The 18,466-nt window shown below is 43.4% G+C and overlaps 1 protein-coding gene across 6 annotated transcripts in view; it reads left to right on the plus strand.

Annotated features, from left to right (window-relative positions):
- The window catches only part of sash1a (SAM and SH3 domain containing 1a), a 187,155-nt gene that overhangs the window by 152,701 nt on the left and 15,988 nt on the right, over positions 1-18,466 (plus strand). For 3 of the 6 annotated variants that reach the window (XM_051960855.1, XM_051960859.1, XM_051960857.1), the window contains exons 5-13: positions 2,750-2,790; positions 3,114-3,203; positions 3,280-3,392; positions 7,857-7,955; positions 12,367-12,502; positions 12,818-13,794; positions 15,795-15,869; positions 16,087-16,230; positions 18,324-18,456. In XM_051960855.1, the coding sequence (XP_051816815.1) occupies positions 2,750-2,790; positions 3,114-3,203; positions 3,280-3,392; positions 7,857-7,955; positions 12,367-12,502; positions 12,818-13,794; positions 15,795-15,869; positions 16,087-16,230; positions 18,324-18,456 (1,808 nt within the window). The remainder of the gene's footprint in view (positions 1-2,749; positions 2,791-3,113; positions 3,204-3,279; positions 3,393-7,856; positions 7,956-12,366; positions 12,503-12,817; positions 13,795-15,794; positions 15,870-16,086; positions 16,231-18,323; positions 18,457-18,466) is intronic. The other 3 variants (XM_051960858.1, XM_051960860.1, XM_051960856.1) reach the window with 2 other exon arrangements.

The following is an 18,466-nucleotide window of genomic DNA, read 5'->3' on the forward strand; positions in this document are numbered from 1 at the left end:
TTTGTAAGCTGTGCCATGTGAAGAATCTGTTCAGAACAACAGCACCATGTTGGAAAACTAAAGCACCTCGCCAGCATATTTGCCATTTATGGCTGCAGCCCTCATGGAACTGTCGAACAAAGTAGACCGTGGGCGTAAAATGCACTCACAGTTTTAAGCGCCTTCAAAAATGTGTCATTTTTTGGCTTGTCTGTGTTCTGCCTGACTGATTTTCTACTTTCCTGCCATGTGAGCTTCTGCCTTCCACTTTATATGACCTCTGTGACCAGTGACCCCCCAAAGAGGTCGCCTCTCTGCGCTTCCTGCCACCGTCACATTGTCACCTTTCATTGTTTCCACAAGAACACCGGGGATCACTTTGCTCCAGGTGGCCAGCCTTGTAGCCACACAAGAACACAGTCGCTGTACACAAATACATGTGCGCATTGTTGTAATGTCGGCTGAATGCAGCAACAAATGGCAGCGTGAAGCAAACACGGAGACGCTGAGATGTTTGTGCAAGTCTCGGGTTGGTTTGTCACCATAGCTGCACACAGGATGGGATCTAGGAAAGGTTCTCTGTTACCTTTTCCACATTTGGGTGTTTCTCTGGTTCTCCATATGTCCATATATTTGCAGCCTCTTCATAACTTATAAGATTATTCACGGTATTACGTCTCTGCAGATGTGCCATATGTTTCAAAGCCCCCATTCCATCATACAAACGGCACTCACAGCTTTTCATTAATGCTTTTCATCCCTGCTAGGTAAAGTGCTGTGAGCTATGAGCAAACTTCTAATTCACTCCTCGCTTTAATGGAATCAGTCCGTGGTTGTTTCTCTCACCTCAGATCCTCTAACGCTTGTAGCACTTTGTCTCACAATGCAGAGGTAGCATGGGGAGCAACTTTCACCCATCCTGCACAGGTTCAGGCAAAGTTAACGTACTGTATTTTCTATAATTCCTTAGTTAGCTTCTTACGCTCATGAGATATAAAGCCGCTGAATGTCCCCTACACAATGCAAAGAGCTGAATCGAAATAGAAAGGCATGCCAAAGATTTAAGGTTAAACCAATTAAGTTGCCTTGCCACACAATGCCGGGGCTGACACACTCTTTGGAAGACATTCAAGCGGATGTGTGTGAGTGCGTGTGTCCGTGCACTTGCATGGGGAGGTTAATTTATAGAGCACGAAGGAGGAGGAGGTGGGAGGGAGTAGAGGGGGGTGCGATGCTGCCACAGAAAAGCTTCTATTGAGTGAGTTCTATTAGCATTAGCTTTGGCCCTAGCCTATCTGAGCGGGGGGATGAGCAGAGGGGCCAACCATACAGGCCTCCATTCAATTAGCATCTCATTATGTTGCCATGGCAGCTGGGCTTTAAGCCCTGCTAAGATTTCCCATTGCACCCAGAGAGGGCTGCCATGTTGGAACAAACATATGTGCTCGTATGTGCGCACATACACGCAGGCATGTAGGCGCTGGGGAGGAAAGTGACCTGTTCGTCTTGTTTTGATAGCCGTCATACATTTTCACATTGCTTCAATGGATGCCACCTGTCTCCGTGCACAGCTCAGCAGCTGTATGCACGTGAATTTATAAAGTGGGCAAGAAGAGAGACGGCAAAACAATGCGAGTAAGTGGAGAGATTACTGTAGGTTAATAAGTGTCTGTGGGTCTCAACTGGACAGATGTGCACTTGTTATACCTCTGTTCCCTCTGTGATTTATTTCCTTTCAACTAAAGCAGGGAAAAAATGAACAAAAAAATCTTACATCATGCAGCTACGACTACTCATTATCACTCCCACACTTATGCACACATAAACATACCTGTAGGATGTTTTCATGAGCACAATCTGTCCCCAAGTTCCACTTACTCTTCACTGTCTTAGTTAGCCCAATCTGAAAACTCTCTTCTTGTAAAGTTTTTCAGCAGCAACTTTGAAATCTAACCTTTGATGCTCATCCTTTTATATATATATATATATATATATATATATACATAAAGAAGACAGGGATAGAATTGCTTGATGTGGTTTCTCGTCTCCCCCAGAACAAGAGAGAGTCAGCCAAGATCTAACATGCTGCTGAACTTGCTAGAAAGCAGGGTGAGGCTGTTCACACACGACATTTTTGATCGGAAGCTGAGCGCAGAACGTGTTTTCCAAAAAGGCTTTTAAATTATTATTTTCGCCGCGTTAGTTATTTAGAAAGCGCACGCACATGTCAGGGTTTTTTTTCTTCTTTCAACTCAAATATTTTCCATCTCTTCTGCCCTCTCTCCTCTCTCTCTCTTCCCTCCAACTCTTCCTTCTCTCTTCCTCGTGACCATCTATCCTGTGGAGGGAAGTGGAAACACAAACAGGCTGAGTCTGCCCTGTGGTTTCTCCTCCTCCCTCCTTCTGTCTCCCTCTGTTCCTCTCTACCATACTTTCACCTCTTCGCTCGGCTCACCGCTGGTTGTTCATCTCGTTGGCCTTCTTCTTTTCTTCACTGCTTCCTAAACACTTTGCAGTAGCACCAAGTTCATCCTTAACCACTTGTTATTTTTTGCATCAGGGGTGCCATTGTCTCCCCTCTCCTCTCCACCTTCTCCCTCTCAAGCCTCAGGAGCCTGGTCCTCAATCACCCAAGTACTGTCACTGACCCCAAGTGGTAGAGAAGCAGAATGGCAGCTCCCTGAGTTGTGTATTGCATTGCTGCTTAGACAGAATTATTAGACTTCTTGTAATTATGAATTTTCATATTTTTGCTGTTTTTTTCCTCTAGAATGCCCCTGCACAAGTCCAGCTCAGAAGATGGATCTGGAGGTAAATTGAGATACATTGTTGTCCTAGTTTACAATCATCGATTCAACAGGCATTCATAAAATTCAAAGAGGGACTCACATATTTAACACTTATTCTAATCATAGTTAGAGCTACTTGGCCTGTGAAAATAGTTGTTTTCTGTGGCTCTGGAGGGAAATTGTCAAATCTGAGGTGATAACCCCTTATGATGTTATGGTAGATATATCTAGAATCTTACAGTTTGGGTTTTGCCTCCTTTTCAAACTTCCAACTGTGGCTTAAAAGACATTTACCTGGCAGGAAGAGTATCCTGACAACAGTTTCACACACTTTTCTCCTTTTAGGCAAATGGGACAACAAAAAGAAGAACAAGTCTTTCTGGCAGAACTTCCGCAAGTCTCAACACAAGCCTGTTATGCGACAGACATCCAAAGGTTTGTCCAACTCTTTTTCTCCAGATTCAAGTTATTCGGTATTTGTTGTCACATTTTGCCCTTTTCCTCTAATCAGGAGAAGATATTGGCTACGTTGCCAGCGAGATCACCATGAGCGACGAGGAGCGGATCCAGCTGATGATGATGGTGAAAGAGAAGATGATCACTGTAGAAGAAGCTCTGGCTCGGGTAGGAATCGCCACCGACTTCCCGCTTCATCTCTTACGCCTTCTCCCCCACCTTTCCTCAACACCCAACTCCTAAAACCTCCCTTCAAGCTCAATATCCCTTCACCGTCTGATAGAGTCTAGCTCCCCACCCCCCTTGTGATACATATTCCCACAACAGCTCTGGCTTACTAAAACGACTCACTCTTACTAACCTCCCGTAAGGCCCCATATTTTAACCCTGCATTGTTCTCTTTACACACAAACACACACACACACACACAAACTCCAGACCGACTGGCGTGTCCACAGGTTTCGGGAGTCTGGGGATTTTTCGGGTGTGAGCTCTTGGAGTGTGTGTGGGTGTGTTGTTCAGCTCATAATCGCGAGGGTGACGGTCATAGTAACTCAACAGCCCCATCTGTTGGGGAGGATGCTGTAGTGCATTGTGGTTTTTCTCTCCAGGTGGACATGGTGGATATTCATCTGGCTTTCCTATAAATGTTCTTGCACTTTCATTTTGGTCTGACTGCCAATCAATTTCTACATTGATTGTTCTGTCTTTTCTCTCGTTTCCGACTTCGTTTTTCCTTTTCTCTCCCTTTGTCGTTCACTATCTGTAACGCCTTGCCCCTGGGTAGCATGATTTGCTCTCCACAAGGCAGATGTTAATTCTCTTAATTCTCTCAGCTGTCCAGTGATTGATGCTCCATCAAACCAATCAACCAATCAGTGATCAGTCTTTGTGGATAGTGCTTTTTGTGTTATTGTTATGCTTGTGTTTGTCTTTGCATAGGGCGTACTATGTCTTAATGATCAATATTGTCATGTGGGCTTCTACTATCATTTTTCAGTGATATAAAAAATGTGTGTGAGACATATAGACATAAGATTATGTATTTACCGAAAGATGCATGTAAAAAAAAAGTCACTGTAGAGCAGCCTATTGCTGTCACTATGATAAAAACACATTTTCCTCAGTTTCGTCTTATATTGAGAATATTTTCTCATTACAAGATCAAATATTTTCTAATTTTTAAAGAGTTCATTCAATTTTTACAAGAAACTTTTCTCATATTTCTTTTTTTTTTTTTTATCTATTATTGTTTTGTCACTTGAAAACTTTTTTTCACAAACCAGCATACCTCCTTAAAACTGACTTCTACAACTCATACAATATTGATGCGCAACATGGGTCAGAAGTGACCCAAAATCCAATGGGAAATTATCTCCTGACCCAAACTGTGCATCAAAAAGTTACAAAACTTTCATGTGGTATTAATCATTGCCTGAAAGCTACATCATTGTCAGACAGTGTAGCCGAGAATGATCATAGAACACGACTGATGAACACGTAAGGCAACATTATGATCTAGTCATGTGGCAAGTATGTGTGTCTATACATACTCATAGCCTGTTGGGTATCAGTACAGTGTTGGCATGCTGGGCTGCAGATGTTGACGTGACATTAATGGGCATTTACCAACCACCAATATCGACCAACAGTCCAAGCAATATGGACAAGACCAGATACAGTAGCTGACATTAGAGTTGATTGTGTGCTTAGATGTGCAGTCAGTCCATCACAAGCATTGTCTCATGCACTTTAACTGGGAGCCCCTCTAGAAGTTGTACTGACATGCATATCGTCAGCCCTATGGTAGGTTTAAGACTTCTCCACCCCAACTTCTACGTCAGTTGGTCGGTGTTAACGGTCATTGTTGGCCTATTGCAGATACATTGTTGTCAGCGTATATGTTTCTCAATTTTTGCAGATATGAAGACTTTCTGTTACAGAAGATTGTATAGAAAAAGATACTTGGGGCAATTTAGAAAGAGTGCCATCACTTACACACGTGGACAAAATTGTTGGTACCCCTCAGTTAAAGAAGGAAAAACCCACAATTCTCACTGAAATCACTTGAAACTCACAAAAGTAACAATAAATAAAAATTTATTGAAAATTAAATAATCAAAATCAGCCATCACTTTTGAATTGTTGATTAACATAATTATTTAAAAAACAAACTAATGAAACAGGCCTGGACAAAAATGATGGTACCTCTATAAAAGATTGAAAACTATTTGACCAGAGTGACATGATTAACTCAGGTGTGTCATTTAATTGACATCACAGGTGTTTCCAAACTCATAATCAGTCAGTCTGCCTATTTAAAGGGAGACAAGTAGTCACCCTGCTGTTTGGTGAAAAGGTGTGTACCACACTGAACATGGACAACAGAAAGCGAAGGAGAGAATTGTCCCAGGACATCCGAAAAAAAATGATAGACAAACATCTTAAAGGTAAAGGCTATAAGACCATCTCTAAACAGCTTGAAGTTCCTGTGACAACAGTGGCTCATATTATTCAGAAGTTCAAGACCCACGGGACAGTAGCCAACCTCCCTGGACGTGGCCGCAAGAGGAAAATTGATGACAAATTGAAGAGACGGATCGTTGGAATTGTATCCAAAGAGCCCAGAGCAACCTCCAAAGAAATTAAAGGTGAACTCCAAGGCCAAGGTACATCAGTGTCAGATCGCACCATTCGTCGTTGTTTGAGCCAAAGTGGACTTCATGGGAGACGACCAAGGAGGACACCACTGCTGAAAAAAACTCATAAAAAAGCCAGACTGGAATTTGCAAAAATGCATGTTGACAAGCCACAAAGCTTCTGGGAGAATGTCCTTTGGACAGATGAGACCAAACTGGAGCTTTTTGGTAAGGCACATCAACTCTATGTTCATAGACTCAAAAACCAAGCATACGAAGAAAAGAACACTGTCCCTACGGTGAAACATGGAGGAGGCTCAGTAATGTTTTGGGGCTGCTTTGCTGCATCTGGCACAGGGTGTCTTGAAAGTGTGCAAGGTACGATGAAATCTGAAGACTATCAAGGCATTCTGGAGAGAAATGTGCTGCCTAGTGTCAGAAAGCTTGGTCTCAGTCGCAGGTCATGGGTCTTCCAACAGGACAACGATCCAAAACACACAGCCAAAAACAGCCAAGAATGGCTGAGAGAAAAGCGTTGGACTATTCTAAAGTGGCCTTCTATGAGCCCAGATCTGAATCCCATTGAACATATGTGGAAGGAGCTGAAACATGCCATTTGGAGAAGACACCCATCAAACCTGAGACAACTGGAGCTGTTTGCTCATGAGGAGTGGGCCAAAATACCTGTTGACAGCTGCAGAACGCTCATTGACAAATACAGAAATCGTTTAATTGCAGTGATTGCCTCAAAAGGTTGTGCAACAAAATATTAAGTTATGGGTACCATCATTTTTGTCCAGCCCTATTTCATTAGTTTGTTTTTTTAAATAATTATGTTAATCAACAATTCAAAAGTGATGGCTGATTTTGATTATTTAATTTTCAATAAATTTTTATTTATTGTTACTTTTGTGAGTTTCAAGTGATTTCAGTGAGAATTGTGGGTTTTGTCCTTCTTTAACTGAGGGGTACCAACAATTTTGTCCATGTGTGTAAGTTGTCCAACAGAGCAGCTCTGACTCTATTAAGTGTACAGTCCTCTCAGCACTGTCTGCAGCACATGTAGCATGCCCAGCTGAGCAGACGGTGGTGCAGAGTCAAGCAGTGTCTTTGCCAACTAGTTTGTGAAATACTTTACAGGCCATCACTCTGTCTTTTTCAATATACGTCTGACATATATGTATAAACGATCTTAGCCAATATATCAATATCAGAATTTCTTAGTCCCTAAAGTCAATATAAGCTCTAAAAATCCAGTTCTAGTAATCAACCCTGTTATTCACAGACGTGCTCTGGCTTCCTCTGTGACAGGATAAGTGGAATAGATACAGTAATGAATGGATATTTTATGTCTGTGGCAGTGTGATGGTGTTGATGAAGATGTGGTAACGTTCTTTGACACTCGGTTACTACAACACTGCTCTTACCAATACCAAGACATAGCCTGGTCATTGACAGACACGCAAAATAATCACACGACGGTTATGCAATCAGCTTCTGATTGTAATACATGAAACGCCTTTTCCATGTCTAGATCATAATGTTTACGCAACATCATCTCTTCAGGCATTAAGTAGACCCTTAATATAACACCATATGGAAGTTTCATGGCATGTTGTATGGAAAGTTATGTTGGTTTTGGAAATTAAGGGGATGGCACAGTGAAAAGTTGTTGTAATAAGAAAAGTTTCTTGTACAAATGAAATAAGTTGAATCTTAAAGGAATAATGATAATAAAATGTAAAAAATAATATAAAAAGGTTCTTTATTGTTTGAATAGGAAGCTAAAGGACAAAATATCATAGGGATATAAACGTACTAATTTGATAGAAGCTTTCCTGATGATCAGCATCCTCAGGCTACAGAATGCGCTTTATATCACTGTGAATGAACCCTGCTGATGTTAGTATATGGAGAGAGGTAGCATGCTGGGTGAGAGTGGGTTTCCCCAGCCCTGTTCCTCTGTCTCTCTAAACTCTTCTTCTCCATGTAGCTGAAGGAGTATGAGCGCAGCAGACAGTCTAGCAGTACTGACACTGCTGAGTGGACTGACGGATCTGCACCCAATCTAATCCAGTCCTCAAACTGCAACGTAAGTACACCCTTAGCCCGTTACCCCGACGCCTCCCAGACCTTACCTGTCCCCGTTTTACTCTACCTCTCGTAACACTCTCACCTTTAAGTTTTTTTTTTTTCTTTTCAGCCATGATGAAGAGCCACGTCTTATATTTTGACTTTGGTGCTTGTGTGGATGTGTGCGTTTGTCCAGGTGTAAATAATGTCAATTAGTTTTCCTAGATTGATGTTAAGATTTTAGATACTATTCTACCGTCGACTTCCCTTTTCAACAAGCAGATTTTCACTGCATAAAGCACCTTCACTCAACTTCTACCTGACCTTCCTTCTACTTTATCTGCCTTCCTCTCTCTGCTCTTTACTCCTCAACCAAATCTACAATTTAGCCTTTGCACATGCATTCTCTCCACCATGTCACATGATGGTATCTGTGTTGGCTCTGAAGCTTTGCTCAGTTTTCTGAGGCTTCCCCCTCGTGAATTGGCAGTAGCTCCGAGATCTATGCAATTTGCTGCAAGTGCTCCTCCATATTTTATTCATCAGTTTCATCTCGTGGACTTCTCATTTGGAATTTGTCCCAACAAAGTCAGAACTGGCTGCTACAGTGACAGGGAAATTGTCTTTTTGGAAATTTAGGTCAGGTCTGTTTACATCAGTCAGATGTAATTGTAAAGCCAAGCGGTGAGTCAAGCAAAATCCACTGCAAATCTCTTGGAGATAAGTTTTTGTTAGCAGTGATTTTGTCCGTTGTGTAGAGATTGCTACCAAACCTCTCCTGATCACCTTTAAGTGAGTTAAGACTTTTGAGGATACTTCATTTTGTAAAATCAGCTCTTAAACCGATGATGTAAGTTGGGATGTTAGAGCTCAGACAATCATCTACTGTTGTTTTGGTGTTTGGGGACAATCATTCAGTTCGTTCTGTTGTGTGTGTGTGTGTTTGGTACATGCTGGTGTGTTTTCTCCTTTTTAAATGGAGGTCAGCCCTGATGCAGATTCAATCCTCTCAGCGGTCACGGCAGCGTTTCATTAGTTTTGTCCTGTATTTCATCATATGGGAATAGCCCGGTCATACACTGACCCACTTTTTTTTCCTCCCAGAAAGTGGCTTTATCCAAACACAAAAATTCCAAGTCCTCTAAAAAATAATAAACTGCACGTATGTATTTTTGCTATTTTGAAATGTACCACTAAGTCCTGACAAAACACTACTGACTTTTTTCTATAAACAGTCACATTTGCTCCCACTGCATCCTGTTTGTGCAGCTACATCAGTGTGCATTCTGTGCGTTTAGCTTAACTCCGCAGCCTTCACACAGATATAGACATATAATCGCAAATCCGTTAAGTAGATGAATATGCCTTACTAATGGATGTGGTTGACTTTTCCACATTTATCCCCTGTGACTTTTCAGTAACAAAATCAGATCTCTGTTGCTGTTGCTTGCTATAACTGAATCAGTCAGTCTATGAATACTGACTCATGCAAAACACATCATCAACAGTCCCTGTTAAATTATTCTTCCGGGTCCTGATTGATGATTTCCTTCCACGTGAAAAATAGGTCAATTATGCTACGCATAAGCTCCGCCAAAGTTCTGTCTTGTTGTTTGGCTCTTTGATGTGGGTCCTTGAATTGTGCATGAGCATCCCGATCGTCCTTATCAGTTCATTAAACTTTGTGTTACCCCTCAGCTGCTAACCGCTCACTTCCTGCGGGAAGGAAATTGATCCATTGGGGGTTTTGCAGACATGAGGGAGGATCGAAGAGTTATACAGTACTGAAGGAGTATTGTGCAGAAGAACACACAGTTTGACTCAGGAGGCGAGTGCTGGAGGCAGAGAGGAAACAAGGGAGAGTGAGACAGAGAGAGTGAAGATACAGACTTTGCACTGGTCCCCAAAGGGGATGAAAAAGGGGAAATTCTGTATCTCCTTTTGCCCCAAGTTCCAAAATTGGCCACTACAGGAAATATTTCTGCTCTGCTGGGGCCTCAATCAGTGTCACATACTGGCCACTCGTCTCCCAAATGAATGGAATTAGGTCATTCCCAAATTCAGATAGTTAACAGCTCTGTGTATGTCTGTATTCTATACAAAGACATGTCAACATACAGTACATGCTTGTAGCAGACATGTTTGCAATGTACAGTTCTTTGGCTGGTCTGTTCCTTTTTATTTTTTCTCTCTGTTGCCGTCTTCCTCTGGTCTGTTTTACCCCAGCGATCAGAGCCCACATTCCAGGGCTGGCCATTAGCGATTTGGGGGCCAAGGCAGGGTCAGAGGGGCTCAAATGCTGGGATTGTTCTCCGTGCACAACACGCCTTTTCTCTGCTAGCTATGCAGCACGGCGCTTCCAAACAGTCCCTCATTCCTCTGTGCTGAATTCGCCAACAGGCTGCGTCTGTATCTGCCAGAATGTGCACAGGGACATAGATGTTATTTTGCAAAGTACATGCACGGGAATGTGGTGAGGGCGCTATGGATTTGCTTTTCTGACTAAAATGTGGTGTATTAACACAAGAGGTGGCATCCTGCTTGTTTTTCAATGAGCTGGTGAGTTTTAAGGCACATTTGTTCTCTTTGTTCTGTCTTTAAAAGCTCTTTTCTGTTTTTGTGTAGATTTGCAGAAGGACTTTGGCATGCACCACAAAAATGTTGACGCGCATGACTCACTAAAATTATGCGAACAATCCCCAAAGTACTTTGCGAATTGAAAAGGAAATTGCGGTGGTGGAATTTTTGCTCTGACCTTGTTTTCAATGGCCGCCTTTTAGCCCTCCTTGATTCATGGCCTCGTATGTTTGGCTTTCTTTCTGTGTGTTTCACATTTCCGCTGTTTATCTGGCGATTTGCATGGACGGTGCTCCTTCGGACTGGGTTAGAATTTACATGTCACTGTCACCTCTTTACGTCTTCTGCTCCTTTTCTCAGAGAGTAATCATGTGGGTGAACTACAGCATTACTAAGACAGTGGCATCCCCACCTACATAATGGTGACTTCATGTGAGAAAATCTGCGCCCTCAGAATTTACAGCTAGTGCTACTGAAAAGAACCAATTTACCGGAGTATACTGAACACCTCTGATGGTCTACTGGACTTGCAGCCTTTCTACTATCTCTTTAATCAGTCTGGTTATTGCATTACATTTTCTGAAAATAATACTGTTGAAATTTGTCACTACTGCAGCTAGAATTGAATGGTTCAATTGAGGGATTGTCAAGGCTAAGGGACAGTGGAGTAATAGGTTTTCAGAGCATATTTCTGCAGGTTTGATTAAGAGGATAAATGAATCACTATACCCTAGTTCTGGTCTGCTGCACTGACATGACAGAAGACCTGAAATTTCATCACGCACCAAAGTTGTGAAGCGATAGAGAATGTTGGGCAAGTTTGATGGAATGAACTGACATGATGACACATTGATTCTTTTTCAGGTTGGAAATTAATTTGCAATCCGGTAATACACTTGCAGGAATGCAAACGTCTTTGGTGGTGTGTTGCCGTCTCGTCAACAGTTTGCTCCAACCAAGCCGCACTTGTTAACATCATCCCAACTGTATGTCAACAGCCTCTGAGTCAAACCTGTGGTCTTTTCGCAAGACCGCTAGAAAGCACTTTCTTGCTCTTAAGCTTCAGTGATGCAAAATAAGACTAGAATTTTATCAGACACACTGCTATGTCCTGCAGCTCTGGCCTGTCCAGTCTTGTGTATGTGATGCATGAAAGTCAGTCCCTTGGCAAATGATGCAACTTCGACTGTGGAAGTGCCAGTGTGTGACCACCGGAAAGGTGGTGTCGCTTTGGCAACCAGGGTCGAAAAGAAACTAGGATAATCGCAGTGATTTCTGTCAAAGTTCAGCTCATCATCACATGTCGAGATCACATCAGGAGTGCAGCTGCTTAGAAGGAGTATGTGTGTATATGTGTGTTAGTGATGAAAGTGTTTTTGAATCATTTCCTCAGGAGTAAGAGTCTCTGAAGACAGCGTAACGCCAAAAAGATCATTCATTGTAGTACTGATTCATTATGTCATTCAGCTGTGCCAATTAAATTACTATTTATGTCATCTGGTTCGTTTTTTTTCAGTGCATTTCAGTCTGTGTTCACTATGAGTATAAAGTTGAAACAATGCAGAGTTCCACTATCCCTCCAGTCCTCCATCTCTCACCTCACTAACTTTACCATCCTAAACAAAGCTCCCATCCATCGCATTACAACAATGTCTTCTAAAATTGTCAGTGTTTTACTTTCTCGTTTTTCTGCAAATTTTAAACAAAGCCATACAATTATGTCACCTCCATGAAACATGGTTCTGAACAGGAAATAAGGTCGTCCCTGCTTTTGCCAATGTCATTTTACCCAACTTTTTTTTAAGAAGTTAACTTTGATTTTATCACCTATCCCTCTCTCTCTCTTCCACCAGTCTCGTGAACAGTCGGATGATGAGCAATCAGAGGATTCTGTGAAGTTCAAACGACTCCACAAATTGGTTAACTCGACACGCCGGGTCAGGAAAAAACTCATCAAGGTGGAGGAGGGCAAGAAACATGCCTCTGAAGGTTGGTGATTCTGTCTGGTGACGATAAATTCCTTTGATTATCTTACATTTTATTAAAATTTCAGTCTTCAAAATGTGTTTCTTGCACTAAATTGCCATCTGAAGATTATTGGAAATTAATAACTAGTGCTAGAAGATAGTGTTATTTGTCATGGGTTTTGGCCAATACTCAGACTTGAAGAATGTGTTGTGAATTTTTTGTTGGCTTGCTCTGCTTTAGAAAACCACATCTAGGCTCATGGGATTGAACAGAGTCTGATGCTCTGAGCCCTCCTCAGTGACAATTTATTAGACTGATTATTTCTCTCTTCTTTAGATTTTCTGAACCTTGAGGCCCCTCCCACATGTGAGGACAACACGGCTCTATACACAGGGGTCCTAAAGAAGCCCCTCCTGCCCCAGGAGGCTTCACTGCCCTCCCTCACCCACGATCAGCTCTCTCTGGATGGAGACACAGACAGTCTGACGACCTCCCCTTCCTCCAGCAGCCTGGACACCTGGTCAGGACACAAGTTGGTCAAAACCTTCAGCAAGTCTTCCAGTACCCACGGTCTCATCCGGCCCCCCAGGAGAACCCCAGCCGGCTCCAGCGCCCTGGGAGGCTCCATCTCCGCTGTGGCAGGCAGCGGCTCCTCCTTCTCGGAGCTCGACGGCTGCGGATTGGACGATGAGGGAAAGCTGTCGCGCTCCACAACTGACGGCGAGATGAGGAAGGCGCTGAGCTCCATCTCCCACGGGGTAAGTAACAACGAGGCCCTCTACACCTTCTATGGCCTCACCAAACCTCGTCCCAAACCCCACTCCCAGTCCCGCCTTTTCATCTCCTTGGATGACGGCCACCAAGGCAGCCCCAAACATCAGCCCGCCAGCCGGCACCACGGCACCTGGACGCACCGGAAGCCTGACCCCAACTACGCATACTCCACCAAGCACCTGCTGTACCAGCGCTCGCGCAATGCCAAGACCCCTGTCTCCCCCTTGTCTGTCACCCCTTCCTCCCCTGTCCGCTGTGATGTAGCCAAATCGAAAGGTTTTGGGAGCGGGGGAGGGGGCTGGGTGTTCCCCTCCCGCAGGCTGCGTGGCCGAACGGCAGTCAGTGAGCTGAACATCACCTATGTGGTAGAACGGAGCCTGTATGGTCACCTCAACTGGGCCCAACTGGTCCGCCCAGTTACCCTCAGCCGCGCTGAGCGCCGCTGTCTATTGGAGGAGGACCGTGAGGCGGACAGGAAGTGGGCGGCCAGCGTGGACCGCTGCACCAAGCGTGTGCTCTTGCGCATCCAGCAGAAGTCTGTGAGTTTAGACCGTGAGGTTCAAATCGACCGCCTCGTGTGAGCAGGACTCGGTGTACTTCAAAGTTGCAGAATAGCTCAAGAGGTGAAGGTGCAGCAGACACAACAGATCAAATGTCTTCAACTTACCCGTTTCATATAGTGTGTGTTGATAAAATACCCACATCCAAAGCATTACAGATGTTCTTATGCCCTGAAAATGTCAAGAGCTGGCATACCTATCGCATACCTAACTGCCCTGAGAGGAATGCCATCTTCTGTGACCTTTAAATGAATGCCTTTGGCTTCAAACCTTTTGTATGTCAGCTGTATATGAAATGATTATGGAATGTGCAGTGACCCACTTGGGGGGTTAAGTTACAGCAGAGGTTTTCATAAGTGCTTTTCATAAATGCCGGATCCCTGAAGAACACGTGCGCTCAAACAGTCACACTGATCCCTGTGGGGCAAAGGAAATGCACTAGCTCGGAGCTGCTCATCTATATAACTGCACCGCACATAGCCTCAAAGATGCATTCAACGAGCGGCCTCATTAAGTCAACTTCAGTGACTGAGTAGTCTTTATGCTTAACAACTTGCAAATTGATGTTATAAGGCTGAGAATAGCAACGGAAAAGATGGAAAGGATAGAGAAGCCTACTCGCCCTGCAGTGATTGTAAAATACGTGTAATTTTAACCAGAATGAAAATAGTCTGGTTGAATTGCAAGTGCCTGAGTTGTTCCAGCAGCAATGACACATAGCGGGGGGTGAAATAGCAGAGCTATCCTGCAGCTTTGAGGGAACCTGAATCCTATCGTGTTCTAGTGAAATCACCGGAGGTCGTTCTCATCCAAAAACTCTGAATCCACTTTTTTCTGTTGTTGCTTTTTGTCTTCTTTTTTGGCCCGTGCCTCTATTGCAGATGTGACTTCTTTTTTTTATAGTTGTTTTCTTTTTTCCTAGTTTTAATCTCCAAGAGACATTTTTTTCTGGGTGCATGTCCATTCCATTGTGCATCATCATCACATTCACAGTTCATTTGGGATGTTTTTTTTTTTCCAACATGTTCTGAAACTGCTTTTCATTGGAGCCTGCGATGTGGACTGCAGCTTTGGACATGTAATATAAAAACTATTTACTCAATGTGCAGTTTTTCTTACTTGGAGATTCTTCGTCAAGGGTTTGTGGAATTTTAGTTGTTTAGTGAGGCTTGTGAAGCAGAGGAGAATTGCCATGGAGTGCCGCACTTGAAATAAGAGCATTTTTTGGCAGCTGCTTTATGTGCGTGACTGTGTCTACATGTTTGTGTGTTTACAGATGATTCAAACAGCCAGTTCAGTGATACAAAGAGAATGTTTTTCTCTTTTCATATCATAGTTCCCCTTTGTGTCTCCCCTTATTATGTCGTTGACCTCTAAAGCGAAGAAAATAAACCACCTCGTCGTCTCAGCAGAAACGAGTAGCTCTTTCGGAAAACGTTTCTGATGAGAATTACATGTTGTGGGCTCTTAGCAACCAACCTGTATGTCGTGCATGTTTGTAAACTGTGCTCAGTTTTTTTGTATTTCTCATAATTAATCACAACGTTAAATTGCATCGGGCTAAAATGCAATGAATATATGCTCACTTGAAAAAATGCGTTTATATATTTCAGCTCGACCACATCAAAAAAGTGTTTAATTCAGTCGAGTATTTTCTCAGGGGATGTAAGTTTTAAAGCGCACGAGCCAACAATATAACAGCTCATTCGCCGAGGACCATGCAGTAACTCGCAATTTTAAAGAGGAGTTCATAGAACTGTTTGTTACATCATGTCTGTTGGCTGTCCACAGTCCCGTATGACATCATGCCACCACATATGTACAAACCATACACCCATGTACATTAATCAAACTGCTGCCTGTGTCGTGCCAAGCATGAATCATTGTGATCTGATTCGGTGGGAGCGGGTGGGGAAAGGTTTCTGCAACGTGACCCCTGTTGGACTGTCGCTCATTTTGATTGTGTGGCTCCCCAACAGAGAACGTGCAGCTTCGGAGGCTTCGACCTGTCCAACCGTTCGCTCCATGTGGTCAACACGGGCTCCGAGGCCAATGTAAGTTCTGACAGCTGGGAAAATTACAAGACGCTGCGAGGAGTACAAGCTGAACTCTCCTGCCCCACTAAATCGACTTTCATCCTCCTGTTTTCTCCTTTGTTTTTGTGATCTCTCTGCCCTTTTGTCTTCCCTTGTTCAATCTCACCCGATCTGATGTCTCGTTTTGTCATACCCTTCCCCTCTATTCTCCTTTTTGCTTTTTTTAAAATCACAGAATAAGGAACAGGAGGCGATTTACAGGGAGGTGGTCAAATCCCCCACCACGTCTCGGATCTCGCTGGGCAAGAAAGTCAAGTCGGTGAAGGAGACGATGAGAAAACGCATGTCGAAGAAGTACAGCAGCTCGCTGTCTGAGCAGGTTAGATATGAACTCCCTTTGTACACATGGATGCAGCACTTCATTTGTAGAAACTTGAACAGTATGTTTTGTGTTATAGGACAAATGAGGTGACCGTAAAAAACACTTGAACCATAGCCTTGTTTAAAATGGAGCAACAAACACATAAGTGGTTCACACATCATCCGCTTGATCCCCACAGCAGTGAGCTAAACACAACCGTAAAGAAATAAAAGGAGCTCCCCGTGCAGCGCAAACATTCAGAGGATGTTTTGCAGCGTAAGCCACATCTCCTGTCCGCAGGCCGTGGGTGGGTGGGTGGGAGTATTTGTGTTAGTTACAGAATAAACACAGAGCATTAAAACACATTTGGATCTCTCTGTCTCTGCTGGGTCCAGTGTCGAGGGTGGAGTGTGTGCTTCGTGTTGAGCTCATGGAGTGATGCAAGCCTACCAGCCCACCCCCCACCCCCCCACCCCCAAAAGCTAGCTCTGTGGAAATGGGGAGTTGGAAGAGTGTCTCATCTGGAGTGGCCTAATTTTTCTGGGCATCCAGTGGCTTTAACCCAGTGGCTCGTCCAGCCCCACAGTTTGATGTCGCCCTGCAGAATGTGTCAGTGATGCACATCTGAGCAACTCCTCATCAAGCTCTCATCAATGTGACCCAGATATCCTGCCGTGAGTCATGGAGGCATCGGTTGAGAATGAGTAAAGGAAAATGAATTGCCTTGTCACAGTGTTAGCAGCCGTTTGACAGACCACAGTGCCACCTAGTGGATTTCTGAAACATGTGCAGGGTCTGTAGTCAAGGAGAGCCAGTCCCTGCCTGGCGTTTTTGCCATTTTTTTTATCCTTTTATTCTGCTACAAGAAGCTGCTGTCAGGTTGCAGTTCCATGTTGATGTTGTACATCAACACCTCCAACAACAAGAATTTCAACATACATCAATCAGACATAACATTACAACCACCTGGCTAATATTGTGTTGCCCCCCTTATGTGGTCAAAAATGCTCTTAACCATTGGGCCTGGACCAGAGGACCTCTAAGGGGTCTGGTGCCAGGACGTTGGCAGTGGATCCTTTGGGTTCTCTGGGTTGTGCAGTGGAGCCTCTGAGAATCAAACTTGTTCCACTGCATCCTGTTGATGCTGGATCATACCGGGTTCTAGGAAGTTTGGAGGCCAAGTTAACATCTTGGTCATGTTCCTCAAGATGGTCCTGATTCTTTCATGTTTTTGTGATATGGTGGTGTGCATTTTACTGCAGGGGTACTGCAGTGACATTTAGGATTATGCTTGTTCTGGGATAATGTTGGTGTCTAAGTCTGATCAACATGGATGTAGCAAAACAAAGTTTTCCTGCAGAACAGTACATAGTAGCAATATGATCAGTGTTATTCACTTCACCAGTCAGTGTTGTTAATGTTGTGGCTGATCGGTGTCCATAACATGCATCAAATCAAGTGTTATTTGTCACTTACACACTTATAGTACAATGCATGGTGAAATGTTTTGAGTACTTGATCCGACAGTATCGGCACAAACAAGACAAGGGCACAGAAAACGTCCAACAATATTTAGAACCTGTAGTACAGAGATTTCAGCTCTTGAATATAAAGTGACTACAGTATAAGGGCTCAAATATAAGATGAATAAAAATAGAGATGTTATGTTATTCCTTGAGACTTTTTTTATCTTCAAAAAGGAATCTGATAAAATTTCGCCAAACTCAGACATTGATTGCAGAAATTGATAGAGAATCCTTCGGCCATTGTCAAGTATTATACATTTAAAGGTGCTGCTGAACAGTGTTAGCTTCAGTTACGACTAGAAAATGCAGAATTGAAAAGCCACTTATGATTCAGTTATTGGTGAGAAAAATAAGGAAAAAATTGTATGCATTTTATTTATTAATAGTTTAAAAAAATCTGTTTGTGTGTGCACGCAGATAAGTCCTGTTATTCCTCACACTTCCCTCAACTTTGCTTTTTTGGTTTCCATTGTTTTCCTTCGAATGTCAACCTCTCCACCGCCGTCTCTTAACTGTCACTTTCTTTGTGTCGTTGACTTGTATTCTTCTGTTCCTCATGTGAATCTCCCCCTCTGTGTCTTTTAGTCCAGTCCGGATGGAGCCCCTGGTTCCCCACAATCCCCTCTGCCTGACACCGACTCTCTGGAGAAACCGAAGCTGAAGGCCGGAGGCTCGGTGGAAAGTCTGCGGAGTTCACTCAGCGGACAGAGTTCAATGAGTAAGACGAA

The sequence above is a fragment of the Acanthochromis polyacanthus genome, chromosome 16 (assembly GCF_021347895.1).
Source record: "Acanthochromis polyacanthus isolate Apoly-LR-REF ecotype Palm Island chromosome 16, KAUST_Apoly_ChrSc, whole genome shotgun sequence".
Classification (NCBI taxonomy): domain Eukaryota; kingdom Metazoa; phylum Chordata; class Actinopteri; family Pomacentridae; genus Acanthochromis; species Acanthochromis polyacanthus.